Source organism: Oreochromis niloticus, linkage group LG1 (assembly GCF_001858045.2).
Source record: "Oreochromis niloticus isolate F11D_XX linkage group LG1, O_niloticus_UMD_NMBU, whole genome shotgun sequence".
NCBI lineage: Eukaryota > Metazoa > Chordata > Actinopteri > Cichliformes > Cichlidae > Oreochromis > Oreochromis niloticus.
Genome location: NC_031965.2, coordinates 29,040,248 through 29,063,780, shown reverse-complemented (window position 1 = coordinate 29,063,780; position 23,533 = coordinate 29,040,248). Strand labels below are relative to the sequence as shown.

The 23,533-nt window shown below is 38.8% G+C and overlaps 1 protein-coding gene across 2 annotated transcripts in view; it reads left to right on the top strand.

Annotated features, from left to right (window-relative positions):
• Window positions 1-262: 262 nt before the first annotated feature.
• The window catches only part of igdcc4 (immunoglobulin superfamily, DCC subclass, member 4), a 55,646-nt gene continuing 32,375 nt past the window's right edge, over window positions 263-23,533 (top strand). Inside the window, exons 1-2 of one of the 2 annotated variants that reach the window (XM_005447874.4) lie at window positions 263-833; window positions 21,966-22,280. In XM_005447874.4, the coding sequence (XP_005447931.2) occupies window positions 767-833; window positions 21,966-22,280 (382 nt within the window). In that variant the 5' untranslated portion in view covers window positions 263-766. The remainder of the gene's footprint in view (window positions 834-21,965; window positions 22,281-23,533) is intronic. The other variant, XM_025907363.1, reaches the window with a different exon arrangement.

Genomic DNA, 23,533 nt, shown 5'->3' with positions numbered 1-23,533 from the left:
TGACTGAGTGTAGATGTTGCATGACTAAGGGTAACGTTTTCGCAAGATGTGTATCTTGATGTATGAGCCCACATAAACATCCCAAGTGCCTCCAACATCGGGTTCATTCAGGGCAACGCATTAGCAGTCATTACAGATAACCACTTAGCCAGACCATTCTCCACACTTGGTGTTTCTCTTGCAGAGATTGTGGCATTACTCTAACGAATTCATCATTTTAGACAGAAAGAGGGAGAGAGAGAGAGAGAGAGAGAGAGAGGGGACGCCTGGAATAAACATGTATTTCGAAAGATTTGATGTTTCAGGTGCTTTTCACAACGCATTCGCTCCGGACCAATAAAGTCTTAGTGGAAAGCATGGGGCTGAAAAAAGGACGAAGTAAGGGTGTGTTAGAATCACCGACAGCTTTTCAGGACTCCAGCGACGACCAGCCAGCCAGTGTCTGGTGAACGTGCGTGTGCGTGAAAGTGCGCGCACGTGTGTGTGTGTGTGCTGTGTTAGGACCCGCAGCCAACACACACTTAACATTCGTTCGCAACATGGCGTTGAAGCGCCGAGAGACACGACGGCTCTCCCCCGACTAATGCAACCTTATTGTTAGGAAAACCAGGGAGACTGTTAACCAAAGAACCCTAAACATTCTCAGAGACTCCTTTACGCACCGGCGGAGACAATAGCGGATTCCAGCATATGAATGTCGCTATAACGGTATAGCTGTTGTATAGACTCAAGCTGCTACCCCACTGGTGGAAATCAAAGGCTGTACATGGCGGTGGAGAGTACAATTTGGCTGTTCTGTCTTCTTTCGCTGTTTTGTGGTCCATCCAAGCAAGGTAAAGCGCTCACTTAAATCTTCTTTCTTTTTTTTTTTTCTTGTAGGGTGCATGTGTGAGCCAGCGGACCTCTCGTATTACACTGAAGTGCAGTTACTCAGAACATAAGTAGACTGCGATAACAGATATGAGCTACTGGGTGAATCTGCACCTTGCACAGTTTGTGCAATATCCCGTCCGTATTCAGTGTTCACCTCATTTGGCCTCTCTAATCCCCACGGTGTAGGGGTGTTTTGTTAGGGTACTTCATTGGTATCTCTCTCAGGACGCGCTGGAAAGCTTTGGCGATGGGAAGTTGCAGCACATTGCCCAAGGAGTAGCCACAGTGTTGTTGAATGTTGCCACAGGGCGGCCAGGGGCTTTGAAGCGACCGTGGGAAGTTTGGGATCCAAACCAGGGAATCGGACTCACAATAATAACATGTGTGATGGGCTTGTTCGTTCAGAAATACAAATATGCCCTGCAGCACACCACTATTATATGTTCTGCTGCTGGGGGGGGGATAACTTTTTCTGTTACGGTACACTGATGTGCGCAAGGGACGTTATGGTTTTCCCCTCTGCATGGCTCAGAAAAGTTGAGGGAGAGGTTTTTGAAGACAGTGTAACATCATCAAAAGTGTTCTACATATTTATAGATTGCTGTATGATCTATATAAATCTAAAGATGGATGCATCATGATGAATATGATAGCTGTACAGCAAAAAGTTTATTTCCTAAGAACTGCTGTGACTGGTTGAAGAGGAAAATGCTAACAGTGGTGGCGATGAGTCGGTGAGAGACTGTCTGGTCACCGGATTTACATGACAAAAGACCAGCGCAGAACACGAGTGGCTCTTATAGAGTAAAATGCTTACCAGTGGTCAGGAAACAAAAAAAGATAGAACATTTGATTTCCTTAAAACCTTTTATTCCAAAGCCCAACTTTCTGATTTTTGTCTGATGACTGTTTAACATGTAAGAACATTTCTGTATGAAATCACTGAGGCAACATTCAGCTCAAGAAGAGCATCATATCAGAATTTCATAATCTGTTTCCATCTTGTTCATCAGAGAGTTTGGATTATAAGATAAACACATGGAGCAGAGACCTAGAAAGTGAAATTCTGGCAGAGGATTGGAAATCAGTGGGTACTGTAACTCCTAGTCAGACATGAGAAAGTATGTAACTCCTGCCATGTATGTATGTGCATGGCAGTGTGGACAGATTAAACATTTTGGGAGCAAGTTAGAGTGGCATGTGAAAGAAATTTTACAATTAGTCAAATCTATAAAAATGCCAAAGACAACATGGATTGACAGGCAGAAAATTGTATTTTTGCAACAGCAAAGTGATTCTGAAAGTGTTATTTGCCACAAAATTGGCATATCTCAGCATATTGTGGATGCTGTGAAAGAGAAAAAAAGGAGAAAAGGCTGAAGCATCCCAAATTATAGAAGAACTCATATGAAAATCGTTGGTAACAGGTGTTAGGGAGGAAAAACTTTGGTTCAAGTCATCATCATGAATATGTACAGAAGAGGTCAGGAGAGAGGTGTAGCAGTAAGTGTCTACAATCATCACCGTGCAAAACACAGTGGAGGCTCTGTTATGCTTTGAGGGTGCATTCAGTCTCCGTGTTGGGGTCTTTTGATCCACCGTAAAATTCCATCTGGAAACTGGCACTAATACACAAGCTATTAATATCACCGTAAACTTACATGAAAACTATGCCTCTTTCTTTACTTTAGTCTCATTGAACAGCTTGTGTAGTTTATCCTTTGGTGGGAGTTGCAGAAAGGTTTCCTGCTGCTGCTGTGGTATGTTATGGCCTGCAGTGATTGCTACCAACAGTGATGAGAAATAAGGCAGTTTTGTGCTTGGTGGATTGGTGTGGCAGCGAAAAGTCAAGTGTAATGGAATGCATGTATATGAGAACCATGCTTGTGTCCAGGCAGACATCACTTGCCTCTTTGATACTGTAGTTTCAACACATAAGGTCCATTACTCATTCTTCAATTATGTATACGATGGCCTTAAGAAGCAGGCAACTTAGAGGTGTGCCTCCTTGACTTCCATCTGATATAGCTGTAAGAGGTCAGAGGGTACAAATGATATAGAGATAGATGACCAAGCCTTGAAGATTCCAGAATATACAGAATAACGAATAACTTCTGTTGAGATCTTCTTGACAAGAGAGTGAGTGCCACACTTGTGGGCAGTCACAGTGAGATGATGAAATCTTTTGCAAGTAAATACTGATTGGTGTGGAGGTTATGCATGATAAGAGTTGGGAAAAGGTTGATTTATTTGTACAGTGAGATCAGCAAAATTTTGAGTTTGGACATTTTGGGATTAGGCAGTTAAAACATTTCAATAAAATCATACATTTGCAAGTTTTAAAAAATGCATCAAAAAAACTCACATTCAAAGATCCACTGTGATATTTAACATTTGTCATCAAATCCCACAATTATAATTATCATGTAACTAACATGCTTTAAAAGGTTGCTTATTATGTGTTATTACCAAATAATTATACTTTTTGTTATCAAGATAAGTAAACAACTCAGTCATTTTCCCCTCTGTGTGAATTTTGCTAGGTTTAGGAAGTACATTACTGTATACATTACTGTTGCAGATGCTGGTGTTTATGGGACCTGAGGTTGTTCCTGAACAGAGGTTAGGGTTAATTCTGGGCCATGGATAGAATGACAGGAGCTAATGGGGTATATTTGAGGGCAAGGGCCATGTCTGCATGTACAAATTAATTGTTTTGTACTTTCTAAAGATCAAAGGCAAATCTGTCAGCTTCACTTAACACATCAGAAGCAAATGAAAGAAGCTAAATTGCCCGTGTGTCTGTGTGTTCACAGTCATAGAATACTGCACAGTTATTAATAGACACAATTAAACAACATCTACAGTCCTGAAAGACTTTATGAGCAAATGAATCTGACTATTGTAATGCATTTACCCTTTTTTATAAGCACTTGATGAATATAAACACAGTGAAAAGGGCATAATGAAGCCTAGGCACTGACAAAGAATGACACTTGAGTTAATTTACCATTTTACAGGTCCTATTAAGTGGAAATCTTTGCACTAGCAAGTTTTGTAATGCTTCTCCACTTTGTCATATGTAGTTAGACATCCTACATTAGTCCCCTGCAGTTGTAACAGAGTAGCATAAGCCTTGATTAAGCAGGAAAGTATTTTTTTTTTTACATGTTCTTTTCTTATATCAATCACTATTATTCTTTAAACTGCTCGTCCTGATTTTTATGGGTGAAAGCCAGTGTGCCTGCAGGACAGAAGTCAGCACATACCAAGCAAATGTGTAAACACAGAGATAGACACAGTACATTCACAGTACAAATTGTATCACTGATTTGGATACATTGACCAGAAATGTTCTAAAATTTTGCTGAAGTATGCTAGAGAATTGTTTCCTAACTGCTGCACCCAAAGTAGATTGTGAGTGGCTCATTAGTTTTGGCTCAAATGAGTTCCAAGATTCAAAAAAGTTGTAGGGCTTTTATTTTGAAGCACTATTTTGTGTATATCTAGAAGACTTAAGGCTAATCAAAACAAGGTGTATTTATATCATGTACTGTATCATACCCGTTAAACTACCCAGTCAGATTAATTTAATGATTTAATTCATTTGACATAATTTATGGAGCATTTGAAGTTGCATCATCTGGTGAATGTAAGCCCAACTTTTAGTCTCTTTTAGTTTAGTTTTTAGTTTCCACTCACTCAAGAAGAAAATGTTCCTCTTTGTTCACCAAACCATGTGTCTGCTGTTTGGTGCTGACAAGGTTTTTAGTGCTTTCTTGTCAAATCCAAGAGTGTGCTGCAGCTGAAAACAATGCTATGAGAGCAGTAGAAACAAAGTTAAGCAATAGAAATGTTGACTGGACAGCTAAACAATAAAGTGAAACTTGCTGTAAAGCCTGTAAATTGAAGCTGAGGGGAGCTGTAGTTTCAGCTGTTAATTCCTACTGACTGCATAGCTCCTATGACAGATCAGTGCCCTATGTCAATTAATACATTTTAAAAACTGATTGGTTAGAGCAATTTTTTCAACAAACAATTTGCCAAGTAATAGTTGTTGGACAAATGGTCCCACATTTAACTCTATATTACTTTGGTATACAGAGAAGTTTGTGGTTAACTCAATGAATGTTAGGTGCCCACAGGTCCTGTGGCTGCAGAACAAGCTCAAATGATCAGCCCTCCGGCACCATGCTTGACAGATGGTATGAGGTGTTTGTGTTGATAAACTGTGCTTGGTTTTTATCAAACATAACATTCTGCATTATGGTGAAGTTAACATTTAACCTGATGAGGCTTGTATAGACTCTTTGTTTTATTTTACAACAACTTGATTTTTAATTACAAATAAGTTCAATCAAAGAAGATAAAAGAGCCTGGGTTATTTATGACTCACTAAGAAATATGAACCCTGAGGTTATGGAACCACTGACCTAAAGTTTACAGTGAAAAGCTGCAGTAACTTGGCCTTCTAGTGCCAGTCATCTCCACTTATTAGACTTTGCCAAAACTGGCAGTAATTAATGTGTGTGGTTATTTTATAGTTACCACAGCTTTCTCATCCCTGTATTAACCTAATGTTACCTTACATAGAAAGCTACAGTAATAATGTTGACCTTACTAGTGCTCATAAAGGAGCCCCAAAAACAACCAAAGAGAGTCGTGTAAGGAAAACTGTACAAATAAGCAAAAATTTCTGATATGCTCTTGACATACCTTTGAAGGCTCCAAGCCAGCCCACCAGCACTTCCTCATTGTAGATGTCTTATTTTTGGCTTAGTTCAAAAATCACTGTAGACTACCCGAATGAGCACTCTTTAGAAGAACCTCGTATGTTGAAACAGATGATGGATTTATTTCTCTAGGAATCATTTGAATTGTCAGTTTCACAGTTTCAACCCCCCCCCCCCAAAACAAATAACAGATTTATTCCACCAATATGCTCAGGTCAGACAGAGTCATCTCAGCAGCTTGTTACAAAGTTAATATTTTCATGATAAAAATTAACTGCAAAACTCTTATTGCTTAAATGACTCTGCAGTGCTAAGAATAGTGGTTGGAGGAATTTTTTTTTAAGTCAACAGTTTATTTCACACACTGCAACAGGGTACTGTGGTGCAAAGTCCATTGTCTAGCTTAAATATCATGCCGATGTAAAGTTGCACAAAGGGGAAAGATTTTCAGCTTGGCACTGACTCACAGTAAGAAGTCTGGTATGAAGTTTGCAGAGTACAGATTGTTTTGGGGTTTTTTTAGATATAAAATTCACATTATAACTCCAATCACAAAGTTCCATTTCCTGCACAGGGAAGTCATCACTGTCACAGATGTTGCATCACTGACTGTGATAAAGTTGAATGACATTTTTCATGACAGTCCGACTTACACGGGTATCATGAAACAACACACAAAATTCTTGCCAACTCAGATTAAAAACGTGGACAGTTTCATTATTTCTTTAAAAGATTATCCTGAGTTTGCTGTTAGGTTGAGCAGCTCACAAAGATTTGGCTGTCAGACACACAGGCGCGCACACACACAAACACAGGATCTCTAGGTCTTTCTTCAGTTCTAGGTCATTTTTTTATTTATCACTGCACTATTTGTCGCACTTTTGAGTTGAATCTGGAGTTTTTTTGTATCAAACTTCTATCAGAACTTTAGCTGAAGTGGATGATTTAACGTACGTATTCCAAAAAACAAAACTTTAAGAAACCCATGATTTATTTCCTGCAAGGTTGTTTTATGATGGAGTCGATGCTGACCTGCACTTTTAGGTCTCCTAGGGATGTTCACCTATGCCTCTCCTAAACTCTAGCATCATCTTTAATATATAGAGTGCATTCACCTCTGTTTTGTTGTAAGGACACCTGAGGGACAGTTGTTAAACCTGCAGTATAATGGCACCTACAAAATATTAAGCACTGGTTTTGGAGGTGCATGCAAGCCATCTGGAGAAAGACTTTAGCAATTTGCTGCGCTGTTACTGCTCATGGGTGGCACAGCTTTAACATTATTATAAATGTCTGTGCATGCACAATCTTGTATATACAATCTTTCTTAAAACATCACTGTTGTGCCTTCATGCAATTGCATGAAGTTGCAATTTCTGATTTAATTGTAAATTATGTAAAATAGTACTTTAAGGACAAATGTTCTGGTTTACAGTATTTATTGAACTCACTCTTCTGTCTGTTTTCTCTTTCAATATTTCTGTGAATATATGTATGCAGATCTCTCGAGAGGTACAAATCTAAGCATGTTGGACAGCAGTGCTTGCTGAGACTACCTAATTATACATTAGCGTTAAATTAAGTATCCGCGTGTGTGTGTGTGTTTGCTAAAGGTACATAAAGTGCACCCGGTGTGCCTGCTTCCTTACTTGTGTGTAAGCGTGGGTGTGTCAGCTGCGATTTGTGTGTGCATCCTGATCCCGTCCCCAGAGAGCACATGCTAAATTAGGATGCATATTATTTAAAGATGCCCTGGGCTGGGTTTCAGCTGGGTATATTTGTGTAGTGAATATGTTGATTTTTTTTTATTTATGCTGCCCTGTGTGTGCCTATTCATGCTGCCAGGAAAGCAATCTTAAGCACAGAAATCTTTGCATGAAAGGAGAGGAAGCCTTGAGCTTGATTTTGTCTGCTATGCATTCAAATGATTTGCTCTTTTGGGTTGGGTTGTTGTTGTGCGTATGTATTTTGTTTTTGCTTTTGCTCAGTTATGAATAGCATGACCTCTTAAAATATCTGATAATAAGACCTTGTAAACTAATGAGGTGTTAATTTCACCAAGAATACATATATGTATTATAAAAGAACAATTTATAGATCAAATAATATTTGCTTTCTCTATCTTGAGCCTGCAACAGACATCAACGTGTGAGATGAAATTATATTATTTTACATTCAGTGTCCATAGTTTCTCTGTCTTTTTCCATTTCTGGGTTACGTTACAATATGATTAAACCTAATTTTAGTAACCATTTAGATTACAGAATATTTTCTCTCATCATCTGAAGAAGAACATACAGTATTTGTTTTATTATATTTAGTCATGTAAAAAAATTCACAACTTCCAGCTTGTAAAATGTATATCGTGAAGAGCCCAAAGTAATTTTCTCTTATACAAGCTTTTCCAGTGAGTTTTACCTCCGTTACATAGGGAAATCAAATCTAAGTGAATCAGGCTCTTTCTGATTTGTTGTCCAGCAACACTGTTACCTGTTAATATAGAGACTTTACTGCAATGATATATAGAACTGGTAATTTTATCCTGTTAGCTTACTAGGTCACTGAGGTTTACCTCATAGTGTAATTGATATACATAATGGAATACGAGCTACTCAGGTCAAAGTAAGTGACTTAAGGTGTTGCGCAAACTTGAACCCTTAGCCACACTAAGTGATGACCACTAAGACTGTAGTTCTACTTATCACACTGGCAAGCTTCTTTTTATTCCTGTGCTCATTTTTATGACAGTGTCAGTGGTCCTGTTGTGCTCACTTGATTAACCAACCTGCATTCACATTCCTTCCATTCCTCCCGGCTGTATGCTTGGTCACATGAGAGTGGAGGAGTTACACTAAAGGTGGCCATGTAGGTGGGAAGATGCGGGTTTATCTGTAGAGTTATAGTGATACTGAGTGCATACCACGGTGGGAAAAGCTCCACTAGAAATTCAAAGCAGGGCTGAACTTTAGTTCCTAGATTACTCAGTAATATATTCTGCCATCACACAATAGAGAGCATACATTTAGGAATCTCTTGAACAGTCATTTGTGAATTCATATTGAGTACGCACACCCTTTAGTTCTCATTCAAATGCACTATATTATTTAAAGATCACAGCACATCTCTTCTGTGATGGAGATGTCATTACTGAGAATCCTGGTGCGAGCATAATCTGTGAAGCTTGCTCAGTGCAGTCTGTCCTTCTTCAGTGCGTGTACCAGGTAGTGCCACATAACAGTCTCATTCATCATCATGACATAGTGTGAGATGCTCAACCCTGATCCTTGTGCATGAGCATTTTAATGTAACATGTACTTCACTTGAAAAAGAAGCATCAAGGAAAGAGTTAGTGTTTTTGTGGTTGTGGTTTTTTTTTAACTACCTTGCAGGTGTATCATCTCGTGTCTGCATTTAGTCTGTTTTCATACCATCACCACGAATGTTACCATGAAGTCCTCTCCTGTAAGTTTACTGGCTGCTGTGTGAATAAATAGATTCCGACTTGGATCTCCCATGGGTTACTCCCATGTTGGTTTTATTGCTTGCTTTGTTGACTCATGCAAGAGGGTCTGGCACTTGACATAGCCATGTGGAGGCCCCACGCTGCTGGGAGGCCCCACATGCAAGAAAGCTGCTTTGTGATTGGAGGAAACCAGAATGGGATGAATGAGCACTGTACATAGAGCAGGAGGCATGAGGGACTGCACCGATACGCCCCCTCTCTCATTCTTTATCCTTTATTCTCTGTTCTGCTCCCATGTTTGTCTCTTTTCCCATTAAGCCAATTGTCGTTTCACTGGTTGTGAGAAGATGGGCACTAAATAAGCTATTTTAAAAAAGTATACATGTTAAGCTTCATAGCTCATCACTTTGTAAAAATTTCAGTGCTCCTCAGTTACCGCATGAGGCGCAAAAAGGTTGACAAATAGAGAAAGAGGTGTTAAATTAGAAGTTTTGAAACCATTTAGAGTTGAAATGATTAGGTGATTAATTACTAAGTCAAATGACGGTTTTGTGATTTTTTAAAACAAAAATCATAAAACCTCATCAGCTTTTAAGTTTCTGATTATATTTTATGTGTTTTTTTTTAAATAAAATTGGAGAAAAGCACTAAGAAAGTCTGTATTTTGATTAGGACATCGCTTGGTGTTTGTTTTTTAGCACAAACAACTAATCTTATTAATTGAATAGAAACTCATTAGTCATTACATAACATACCAACTTCCAGGTGCTGGTTTAGCTCACTTGATTTAACAGGTGACACATATGCCATTAAAGTAATGACAAAACCTGGGTTTGAATTGGCCCGGAGGCCGTTTAATGTGTCTTCCACTTAGATAGTTGGCTTTGAGTTAAATAATTATACAATTCAAATTGATCGGAAATCCAGAGTTCCCTATGGAGCATCAGAATATACTTTACTGAGTTAGACTTGTGTGTGTCTGCTTGTCTTAATTCTTTAATTCACTGTATCTGCTTTCCAACAGTGAAGTGGCCATGTATCTGTGCCCATGATTGGGTGTGAGAAGAACTTTAGTGTATCGTCTTGGGAGGAAACACAGCTGGAACAGTTAACACTTGACACGGCAGCTGTTCACATTGCTGAGTGACTCGTGACCTCACTATGGGTTCAGTGAAATACTGAGCCCTCTATACGTACAATTGCTTACCTAATAAATAGTTTCAATTTGACAAACAAGCACATGAGCGGTCTCAAAGACAATGGATTGTACACCATGATCCAGATGCAGTCTATTTTCACAGTACAAACCTAATATAGTCAAAGCAGTTTTTTCGAATTACACCATACAAAATAAAAGCCTAAATATTTAGACAGTGCTAAAGCGCATCTGTCAGTGAGATTTTCTGTTTTTTGCTATTACACAAGCATTTCTACTTGCACACTGAAACCTGAGAATGTCTGTCTCCCTGCAGGGTTTATCTGGCTGCTTCTCCGCTCAGATGATCTCAGCTGCGGCTTCGAAATATTGATTTCTTCATATGCTGGATATTTTTTCTCCACAAACAAAGCAAGTGGTGGGGGTATTGTTTGTACCTCGTATCTATTGATGGAAGTTAATTGAATTGGCAAAATAAGGTACCACTGAAACTAAACAGTAGTGTAAAGGAAAACCAGCTTGGTTTGAGGTTTGGGTTCAGCCATCCAGGCTTACCACACAAACACACATACTTAGTTCTACTCACTGAAGCCTGCTCAGTGTTATTGTTATTAGACCAGGTTCCCAGTGCACTCAGTCTGTATTTATTATTCAGTGCACAGTAATGTCCTACAAATCATTACCTTGTATTGGGTTTCCAACACAAGTACTAACCAGTTGCACATTACATATAAACATCACCAACCAATCATATCAATTATCTACTGGAGTTTGGTACAAAGACAAGTGGCTATCGTTGTTTTTGTGTGCTGTGGTCGTCTGTCTTCACAAAAAGTGTCTTAAATCCTATTTAGCTGCTCTGTGTCACTTTATTCTCAAAGCTGAAATAACGTCTGGTGAAGAAAAGTGGGTAAAACTTCTCTCAACTTCGAGGCAGGCAACTGAAGCAACTACCAATCAGAGCCAAAGACGCCGCTGACTGACATATAAGAGTGTGGCAAGTACTTTAGAGAGTTACCTAGGCAACAGGACTCTGAGATGACAGTGACTGATCTTCAGTGAGAAAGCAGTGAGTGACTTCCTAACATGCCCCTTTATGGGCACTAGTTTAGTCCTTCATTTCATTTTGAAATTGTGGGTTTCATATACTCTCATTCTTCGTATCTCATTCTTCATATGCTGGATTTTTTATTGCTTCCCATCATCACGGCTTTGATGTCATGAATTAAATAATACAGTGAAATTATATTTTGTTGACTTGGCTTTCTGTGGGTTTTTTGGTATTGTGAAACTCTCTCTCACTCTCTTCTCTCTCTCTCTCTGTGTGCGCACATGTGCGTGTGTGTGTGAGGTTCCAGTGTTATTGGGTTCTTTCTATTGCTTAATGTCTTTGACGGAACGTTGAAAGATAATAATTCAGAGGTTCACTGCCAGGTTAGGTTATAGCAGTGATGTAAGAGAGAGACATTGCACTGAAAGGATTCTGAATCCTCCAACAGCAAACATGATGGTAGAAAGGCCTAAAGGCAAAGTCAGCAAACCTTTAAGTGATTTATAAATAAGCACTGCCCTAAAAATGTAAAGAACAAATTTTATTAGTCTTTTTCTGAGTAAAAATAAAAATGTCAAAAGAAATTTGACCTTGCTGATGAATTTGATCTCAAAACACATTAAAGGCAGGGATAAAATAACCACAAAATGCCAGGAAATGTCTTTTAAAAGTGGAAATTAATGGAAATTAAGAAATGTAAGTACATCAATAACATACAAGGATTTGTTGGATTTTTACAATTTTAGGCAGTCATTTACGATTTTAAATAATTCCAACCCTCAAGTTTTTTATCGAAGACAACAGCTTTCAACCACCAAAGGTTTCTCGTGAACCACATGGGCACACAAATGAAAATGCCATTATCTTTCTTCTTGAAGTCCTCATTAGTGGTTATTAGAACTTCTAGTGTGGGTTTGTCTTGTACTTCTTCAATGGAGCTCCAAGTGAAAAACTCCTCAAATTTATCCTTCAAACACTCCTGAAATTCAAAATATCTTTTAAATTCCTGAAATGTACTGGGGATCCTTGAAGGTAGAAACAGTTTGTGAGTGTCATAATCTCTTAAAATAAACTTTTACTCTATTGGGGTATTCACCACAAAAGTGTAAGTGGCATGAGAAATACAGGCATGAGGAATTTTGCAACTTGAAATATATTCTGCAGCACAGCACAACAACTTTAACCTTGTGTTATCTAAGAGGGGAGGCACATGGAGTGCCTCAAGCTTTCCTGCTTTCTTCCTACTAGAATGTAGACAGCCAGAGCATAAAAATCTGTAAGATCTCTTTGCTCAACAAACTGCAGATTCCATGTTTTCTACAACTCATAGCTCCTGAGGCTCAAGGTACCATTTGTTTTGTAGTCTGACAAAAAGGGAGTTTGTCACAAATCAACATTAACTGTCACACTTCTGCAAAAGTCAGGCAATCTTGCTATAAAACCACAATCCACTAACATTCCAACTGCATGGTGCCCCCAAAGCACACATTAATAACATGCATAGTGACAGCTGGGAATGTGATGTTCAAAAAGTCAACAAGTTCTCCAGTCATACTTTGAAAGTACATTTGAAGAGATTTCTGTCATTTCTGTGACTTTTAAATCATGGATGCCTTTTCTGCAACTTTTCTGGTGTTGGTTAAATTCCTTGTTAATACTAGAAAACCCCCATGCTACACGTGGGAAACAGGGAACATACAACCATACAAACATTATAGTGTGAGGCTAATTCATTATGTTGTGACACACCTTGTAATGTGACATTCCATTCTGCGCTCAACTGAAATTTCAAATGAAGAAATATTTATGATTATGGAGTTTGGATAAAATATTTGTATGAGTTTAGATGTTGACTATCACAGTGCCATAGGCAATGTTTATACAAAGTTTCATCAAGATGGTGCACTCATCTTGCAGGAGACAGGGAACATACAAACATATATAAGGCATTATTAATATTATTATTATCCTCCCACATTGCTTGACACAGAGACATAATTCTTGCACCAAACTGATTGGCTCGGGGGTGGGATGACTTACTTTTTCAGACACGTGTAAATTATTTTCAAATTGTTGCCAAAAAAATAAATCCCTCTCCATTCAAGTGGATGAGATAGCTATTTGTGGACTAATTAATAAACAGAATGGCAGAAGCAGACATATTCAAATGAAAAATTTCTCTTTAACCTGTCGGTGAGGTGAAAATTTATACTTTATGACCATAATTTTACCCACAAATCATTGGAAAAAATTGTTTTCTTTCAGACGTGGTTTCTCTAAAAGCCAATAGATGTACATTTTTGGATACAGAAAATTTGAGTAGGAGGAGTGGAATTTAAGTTCTCCATATACTTGCGTAATAATTTGAGCAATAACTTTTGGAGAAAAGAAGAAACAACTTATTTTTTTCATAGCACACCTGAGTACATTTTTTTTATTAAAAAAAATCACAGCTAAATATGGCAGCTTTAAAGCAGGTGGATACAATAGACAGTTTGGATTTTATAAGGCATTTTGTGAGTGCCAAGCCCATTTTCGAGACAGTCGGTTACAGTGCACACACTGAATGCCATCACCATGGAAACTTTAACTGCTGATCCCCTGACACAGGTGCAAACCAGTGACAGTTGATGATCTGATTCATTTGAATATTATCATTTGATTTGTTTGAATCTGCTCTCTCTGTCTCTTTCATTTAGAAACCATAGTCCTGCCCCATTGTCCTGTGACATTGCTTAGCATAGCATTATAACAATTTGCTAACACTGTACTGCTGCGAATGACCAGCAGTAAAATATATTTTGCCTAACAAAAATCATGTTTAACTATAGGGTGTATTTCAAGTGTTTTCAGGTCTGCTGTTGAACAGATTTTGTGAAGAGAAACTGAAGCAATTCTTTTGATCAAAACCACCAGACTCCACTGAAAAAACAACAACATATTGCTGCCTCCGTGCATTGTTTTGTTTGTGTGACTGGTGTTTTAAAACAATAATTCTAAGTCAGACTAATGTGTGAAAGAAAGTCACACAGCTGCACATCTTCTGATATAAAGTTTGCCCTTGTTTTCAGTTCAGTCGTGTCTGGTGGGTTTAACTGAAACACAACAGCTCTATAAAAATACCAACAAGAGTTTTCTGAGAGCAACTAAAGTAATGAAAATATTCTTAATAAATGCCACAAATTTCAGCTTCTCTCCCTCTGAGACAAATGGTTAGTTAGGCAGTGCCTGAAATGGACTTCTACACAGTTTCAGAATTAAAGTAAGCTAAGTAATTCTAGCTAAGATCAAACTACAGTTTACAGTTTAAGTTAATTCTCTTTGTCTGGACATTTCATTTTCAGCGTGAGAAAGATTTGATCACTCATCCAAGTGAATTCATCAGAAGTCACTTGGACGAAACACGATCCAAGTGACGTCTTCAGAGAATTCTGTGATTTCCTTACTTGGCCAGTTGAGCATGCATTAAGATAAATCAACATAATTTCAAGTATTTAAGCTAAATCCTAGCTGCTCCTGTCTGCCTCTTTCTCAGGCACATCCATGGATGGACATCAGCTAACATTACAAAGACACAAAGCATGTTTTTAAGAAGGGCAAATTTTAAACCCCAAATTGCACCATACAATACAGCAGATAATGGCAGTACCAATAATCTTACCACAATAAACTGCATTTCTCAAGAAGCTGCGGAGCTTAGTTGCATTTTATTCTTCTAAAACGTTTTTAGCAGAGTCCTTGATGCTAGTGATGATAACAGCTGGAACAGTAGGGCCTTAGTTCTGAGGATTTAACGTGCAAATGTCTAGATCTTATGCTATGGACAGGATGTGAAAAATGGTGGTATAGGTTTTCAGCAGGTATATCTGGTGCTCCAAAAACTGACCTGCTCAAGGCTGTACCCTGAGCGGTTTGTTGTCGTATTGGTTTAACTTTTACTGTCTTTCTATGGAACCTTTTTATGTCTGCTTTTGTCCAGGGTTAACAGGTAATACTCCCCTTTCTGCCTTTCTCAAGTTTCTTTTTTTGGTGGTGGTATCGGCTGACGGGTTTCTGGTATTTTCTTGACTTCATCAGTGGTCACATTACTCCATTGCTGAGCCCTCACTGCAGACACCCTGCGTGTTTGTATGGCCTTCCGAGTTTGTCTTGCATCACTGGGAGGTGATGTTGGATGCATGGGAGGATATCCTTCCGCCTATGTTTCTTTTATTGGCACATTTCTTCAGTGGAAGGTGCCAAATGGGAAAGCATCTTTTTTAAAGCTCTCTGCCTTGGTAAATGGTAAATGGCCTGTATTTATATAGCGCTTTCTAGTCCCTAAGGACCCCAAAGCGCTTTACATATCCAGTCATTCACCCATTCACACACACATTCACACACTGGTGATGGCAAGCTACGTTGTAGCCACAGCCACCCTGGGGCGCACTGACAGAGGCGAGGCTGCCGGACACTGGCGCCACCGGGCCCTCTGACCACCACCAGTAGGCAACGGGTGAAGTGTCTTGCCCAAGGACACAACGACCGAGACTGTCCGAGCCGGGGCTCGAACCGGCAACCTTCCGATTAACAAGGCGAACTCCCAACTCTTGAGCCACGATTGGATGGAACCTGTGCTGGAAGCACATCATTTGTCTCTGTCATCCACGTCTTGCCTCTGAAAAAATTGATCTCTGTAAGAAGACCATTTGAGAAAATATAACATTAGTACACCAGACAATTTACCCAAATATAAATCATGAGTAGTAAGAATAGTAAAGTTTTATTATTTTAAGTGATGCCCTAATATTGTCTTTATTCCTGATGACTTCAGGTTAGACTTATTTTTAAAACCAACATTGAAATAACATTTTTGTTGTGTTTGATTGATGATGAAGAAGAAGCTTCACTTTTTCATTTTCCATTATATTGAAATAAAGTATTATTGGGCTGAGAATGTGTCTGAAAACAGTAAATGCAGTCATTTAAAATATTCAGATGTTCACTGAAAGATTCATGCAATCTTAAGAAGATTTTTATACCAGATTCTAAAATGTCAGGCACATAAGTATGGGAAAATACTGATCGATCTGATTAAAAATTAAAAAAGGCCTTGAATGACATTTTTGACATATTTGAATTACCCCACTGCACTTTGGAAGTGGAACAAAAGATTTTCGGGGTTAGTTTCAGGGAAAGACTTTGCAAAACTAAGTAGCTCCAACCAATACTGTTTTATAATCTCAGTCATTTCGGCAGATTGTGAAAGGACTGCTACTCTGGAAATGCACTCCAGCAAGTGCCTCAGTCCATATGGACACATGATCTATGACTTCATTCTTAAGCTGGTTACAGTTACTGTCTATGGTTACTAAAGACTTTTAGTCCGTGTGACTTTAAGGTTTAAGTTTATGAGTTCTTAGATCCCCAGATGTGTTGAAGTCCCTTTAAAGATTTTATGTCAGGAATCTCACTTGTAATTTTTTCATGATGTCACTGAATTCTTTTGATTTTATCATTTTCTTTGCACCCTAGGCTAAAAAACAAAACAAAACAAAACAAAAAAACCCCAGAAAGAATGAGGAGGGGAAAATGTCAGTGGCCTCCATATATAAAACCATTCCTGTTTTTGAGGTACGCCTCTAGTTCACCTGTTGCTAATTTCTTTCATTCATCTACATCCCTACCGGCTGGCCTTTAGACATAGGGTGAGGAGTTCAGACAAGTGAGAGGGGCTCAGCATAGAGCCACTACTCCCCCACATGGAAATGAGCCAGTTTAGGCATCTGGCAAAGATGCCTCCTGTGTGAGGTGTTTTGGGGATGTCCCTCCAGATGAAAACCGAGGACACGCTGGAGAGATTATATCTCTCACTGGCCTGGGAATGCCTCTGTGTTCCGCTGTATAAGCTGGAGGAGGCGGCTGAGAGAAGCCTGGGGATCCTTGCATAGGCTGCTGCCCCTGATACCCAGCCCCGGATAAGGAAAAGAAAATGAATGGATGGCTGGACAAAATCAGAAAATCTGTTTACATTAAGCCTGCTCACATCTTACAAGTAAAAGAATGAATGAATTAATGCTACAGTGCAAATTTATTTATTTATTTAATAATTATGTAATCATAATTTTCTTGAAAGTTATTGTTTATTGGCTGAACACCAAATCAAAGACCTGTACATAGAGCTTAGTGTTTGTTACTATTCCATAAAGACAAGCGCAATATAACAGGTGTTTGGATATGGGCATTCCTTACATGCAGCATTATTTTGTTCATTTTAATTCCAGTCTCTTTGTTGGTATCTCTGAGTTCCTGAACAGCCTTGGGTATTGTGTAGCTTGAATTTAGAAGCTGTGGAAACCTGAGCTGTGGCCTCAGGGTCATTGGGTGTCCAGTCTCTGTTGACAGTGAGCTGGGCTGAGTGAAATATTCCGAGTGTTGGGTCACTGTCCTCCCCCTGCTGCTTTCCTGCTTTCTCCTTCTGTTCTTCCAAACATTTTGTGAATAGGTGATCCATTAACAGAAATGGACCAGTGGGATAAATACTGTGGACTGACCTTCTAACGTCTCCATTTCCTCTGCCTTTTATTTCTTTTTCTCTCACTGAATGATAGTCTTTGTCAGTGTGTCTCTCGTTTCTCTTCCTTCTTCTTTGTGCATCTGATTCTTAACAGGATTACAAATCAGCCTTTAGCCTATCACTTTCTCTGTTTATCGTAGCGACACATCTAACTTTATGTCACATTATCCAAATTACAGTATCTTGCTGTTGCAATTAAAAAGGCATACAAAATTCAGATGTGGTGTCAAAAGGGCAGTGTATCATTTATGGTCAATAGTTTGCATCACTATTTCTTTTCACCGTTTGTCTCATTTATCTGTCTCAGTTTCATTCCCTCTCAAACTGTTGTCCTCTCTCCATTTAGCTATGAACATCTTGGCTTGTTGCCATCACAATCCATTCACTACAGCTCAGCGAGACTGCACAGCCGCTACTATATCCCAGAGTGCACCCTGTCCTTTCCAACAGCTCCCACTTGTACAGTAAAATGGCAGAATGGCCACTTCACAGATCCCCCCCCTCTTCACTACATTGTATCCTCATGAGACACACACAGTTACTGAGTTACTGAGCAGGAGCGCATACATGTGTGAGTGTGTTGTGGGGCAAATACATGTTAGTGTGTCTGCGTTTATGACACATGGGCACATATCTAGGGCATGCTGAGGTTTCTAGTGCAATTGTGTTGTTTTATTCCCATATGAAATATAATTTTTTTGAAATATAGAATAACTGCTTACTGTTCCTTCTTCTTTAAAGGATAGTAGGTCATGCAAATTCTTTGTTATGAAATTGCTACAGCTACCTTTCGAGATTAGGCAGCTATTGAAATAATTTTATGATACAAAATGTTTTAAAATGGTAAAGATAGCTAAAAATTTTTAAAATGAAGTTCCTTTCTTTCTTGCATATTCCTCATCATATCTCAACTCCATTTTTTAGGGGTAATATCCGAATATCTATATCTGAAACATCCTCACCTTGCACCAAGTGAAACCACTGGCAGTGAGCTGGGAAATGGTTGCTAACATTTTAATGACTTAATGAGACCTAATTAGTTGAAATGGGAGAGGGAAAGCAAGGGGCCACGGAGGTGATCTGTGACTGTGCATGCTGACGTGAACACATGTGAGTGTTTCTGTTCCCACAACAATATGTTGATCTTTTCGAGTTGTTTGCATGTGATGCCTGCATGTGTTTTGGGAGCATGGTTGTGCATGCATGTTAATGTCGTCTCAATGGCAGATGTGTGTGTATCAGAGTGCTGTGCAACAACCTTTCTCAGCATTACCCAGCCTCTTCATCAGGAAGTGTCTATGGGGGGTCAGGCCTCATTTAATCAAGGAAAAAATTCCATCTCCCATTAACTTAATTAATCCAACAGCAGAGAAAGACAAGCTGAAAGAAACCTGACTGTGTGTGAGTGAGCGAGAGAGTCTTTTAAGATGAATTCACAAAGCGTGGTAATAAGATCTGCAGAGAGGATGTTTAAATTATATGAAATTACATCAAGACATACATTAAGTCATATAATGTCTGGATGAAAATTTAAACATAAATATTTATTTATAGCATTCATTTATATATTCATTTGCTAGTCTGAAAGCACTTACATAGACAGAGCTTAGAAAAAATGCTTGTGTTAATAGGTGTAAATCAGTGAATGCGGCAAGTTGTGTAAAACACTTTGAGTGCTCAGATAGAGTAGGAAAGTGCTATATAAGAACCAGTCCATTTACCATTTGCCATTCAAAAGAGAATGACTCAAATAAAAGTAGCCATTGTACTGTAGTGATCACAATATATGTATGTATGTTTGTATGGTGCCCATCTTCTGATAGAGAAGTGGATGAGTCTTGATCAAACTTTGCATTAACATTGCCTAAGGCACTGTGTTCACAGTGCACACATTTGCTGATGTTTAGTGTGTGCATGCTACTTTTGTTTTATTTATGCATTTTTGGGAATGTTATGTACTTTAACAGTCAGGCAATTTTTTAAACTCTTCCCAAGTGGCTGAGTGTCTGCTGATTATCGATCAAGTTACTGAAATAACCATAAAAAACACTATAAAAATGCTTAAAGTCTAAAAAATAGATGGAAGAGCAGACAACAATGTGTTGTCTGCTCTTCCGTGCAGACAACAATCTTCCAATGATAAAAAGACAAAGTGAGCACGGGTGAGCACCATCATGTCATGGAGACACTTCATCAAGCAACCCTTTGGATATTAAATTATTTATAGCCATGATTCAAAATTAATGTTTCAATATTTATTTATTTATTCTTCATTTTATATATTCATATTGTTCAAAATATGACATCTCACAAATTTGTCATATTTTTCAGTTACTGACTCTTAAATCTTTATTTTTGTTAAATGGAAAAATGTTTAATTTGCCAGTCTAAGGAGCTTGGAAAGAAAAGCGTCTAGACTTCTTTAAGTTGTTTGAAGACGTTTCACCTCGCATCCAAGAAGCTTCTTCAGTTCTAGGGTCAAATGGTGGAGAGTCCCAGATTTAAGCTCTGTGGGACTAACCCACTGTTTAATTTGCCAACATTTTACCTAACACCCAGACAAAGACCTGTATGCACTTGTGGCGTTTGGTCCCTTTGTCTCTCAGCTGTATATACGTCTTCCATCATAGGGTTATGTGATATCGACTGAAAGAATGGATGACATGAAAAATGTAATTACATGCAGCAATAAAATTGTTAAACTTAAAATGTCTGTCACATTTTTAGTGATCAACAAGTACTGCAGCCCTAGTAAACCAGTATGCAACAGTCAACCTAGTGACCTGGCCATCACAATCTAGTCCTTAGGGAAGTCTCTCAGATCCTTCTGCTTGTCCATTTTTCCTGCTTCCAACCCATCAACTTCCAATACAGCCTGACAGGTGCTCCTGTAGCAAGATGATGAATGCTGTTTACTTTTTTGTGGTTGGTTTGTGAATATGTATGTTCTCTTTTCTTTTCAATTATTTACTGATACAGGGACGATAAAAACAAGCAATTAAAAAAAAGAACAAAACATGTTTAAATGTGACCATTTTTGATATGGAGGTTTCACTTGCTCCACTAAATGCTGTGCAGTATTGCTCTACTGAAGACATGTCATCTTGCTACTTCTTCATGGAAGCAATGTGTTTCAGCATTATTGACCCTTGCTTTTTTAGGTTTTCTCTGTATGTTTCTAATGCACTCCGTCTACCTCATAAATGATAATTATGTGTTATAATTTCTTGCAAAAGCTGATATTCCTTGAATCTCCAGATCTCTTGACCTTCGTCTCTTAAATTCTTTTTTCTCCTTCGATAGCTTTTCTGTTTTTTTTTTTGTTTGTTTTTTTTTGTCTTGATCTTGTTATTTATACAAGTATTTCAGAGGACAGGTTATTGTGCCTACCTTCTCCCCTCCTTTCTCTATAATGAGGGGGTGTGCTGGGTGAGTGGTTGGTGCTGGTGGTGGTGGGGTGAGGCAATAAAGAAAGGCCATAAAGTAAACCATGCTGATGCACAATGGAGGGGGGAAAATGTTCTATGAGAATATTTATTTACTTTCACCATTATCTGAAGATTTTCTCTGATAAGTATGTAATCTTTCACATGAAATCATTGTTTTATGACAATTTCTTTTGCACGGAAAATTTGTGATCATTTAACATTCCTTTGACTGCAGTTTATACAGCATTCAGCTGCTCACTCTGACCTCGCACTGCAGGACTTCCCCTCTCTCACTGACTTTAATGTCCTGCTGCTGACATACAAATCCCTTCATGCCCTATGCGCCCATTTCAGTTGCAGAGTTTCTCCCCCTCCTCCTCTGGGCTTCTCTCTGTCCCCAAAGCACCCTACTTCTGGTATGCACTACCCTACTCCATCTGTGCTGCCAGTGCTATCAACTCTTTAAGTTATGGTGTTGGACTATGCTATAAAACGACTTTGCCTTTTTAGAAAGGAAAACTAATCAGATGTGAGCATGGTTAATGTTGTTTATAGCACAGCTGTGATGATGTTCACAGAGCAATATGTTAAAGTTTGTAGCTAAAAATACAAGAATGCCATTTATTTATTAGAATAAAAACACATTTAGCTTAACTAAAAGTACAGAGCAAAGTTAACAACCTTTTCTTCCTTTGTTCTGCATAGAAAAGCTGGTTTCCGTGGAGCTGAGCTGCGGCGCTGGACCCAGCCATGTAGTGTTGGAGCCAGGTTTGCCCCTCTTGCTGGACTGCAATCTGGGGGCCAGTGATACACCCTTCAATGTCTCCTGGCTAAAGGATGGACAGCCACTACTTCCAGAGGGGAATGACTACCTTCAGTATTTGGTTAATGGATCCGTTCTCCTGATGCCAACGTCTAGAAATGGCCAGTCTCCCCATGGTGTGGCGGGGGCTTACAGCTGTGTGACTGGTAGCAGCCTTGGAGCGCTGATGAGCCGGACTGTGAATGTGCTCCTAGCAAGTAGGTATCCCTGGTTACTTTTAAGGGCTATGGTCAAGTTAGTTAGTTAAGATAGTTAAGTTTGCTGAAGACTCAGAATTTTCATTTGGTACACTGTGAGAGAATTGTGATCTCTATGTCTGTAAATATTGTAGAAAGTTTGTTAATAGTTTACTTTTTCTTATCAGTAAGACTATTTTGATTAAAAAAAACACATTGGTCATAGTGTCTGTCACATACTAGATATTCTAAAGACTGAAACCAGAGACAAGCGAAGATGCAGAAGTTGAGTTTCTTCTCAGACTGATTTAATGACACACTGCAGCGTGCTAAAAAAAGACTCTTGTGAAATTTTGCTCATTTATGCCAAGATTTACTTCCTACCTGAGTATTAATTAGTGAATTGTAGTGGCATCTGTTTCCAGTCTTTATTCTAAACCAACATGGCTGCTTGTACCTTCAAAATCATCCTAATGATGTGACAGCACAGTCTCACAAAGGCACGCACGTCTGACCATTTCTGACTATACCTGAGAGATGGTGAAATGATTACACAAGTGTTGTTCTTTGTCTGCGAGTGTTTAAATGGTCAACATGTTTAATGATGCAGTATATTCAATTTAAAAAAATAAGAATATTGGTATCCTTGATGCATCTGCTTGCTGTAGAGTACATGGACATACATGCATATTGAAGAATAGCAACAGAACTTTTCTGTTTCATCAAGGGAATTGCTTTGCATGGATGGGCATTGACTTGCTTCTCTTCGGCCTCAGATAGGAAGTAACAAGTGTCTTGGGATGAGGTATACTCTGCAACAGAGTAAATGAGGGGGAATGGGTGGAAAGGAAGAAGTACAAAGGAAGAAGAGAAATATGGGGGTATGAAAAATGAGAGTACAGGCTGTAGTTTTTAATCGCCCCTCCAAAGAGGCCGCTTTCTCTCACTCTCCTAAGTGGTAGTCTTTATTTAGCCATTAGCTTTGTGTAAAATGAGACAGTATCCTCTGTGGATGCCCCTTCTTTTGTCAGCTGTCACATGCCTATTTATAAGGATCTCTTGTTTGACAGACAATGAGGACTAAAGGGAAGGGAGGGGGTATGTTGGATGAATGGTGGGAAGGCAGACAAGGCTGAAGAGAGTTTGTGATGATGGTGAAAGGAAAGGCTTCTGAGACCATTAAGAATGACCTTCAGTTTGCACGCATGTGTGTATAGGTGTGTGGTGTCTTTATTAAATTACTAGCGAGAGGCTATGAGATAGATGTGACCACT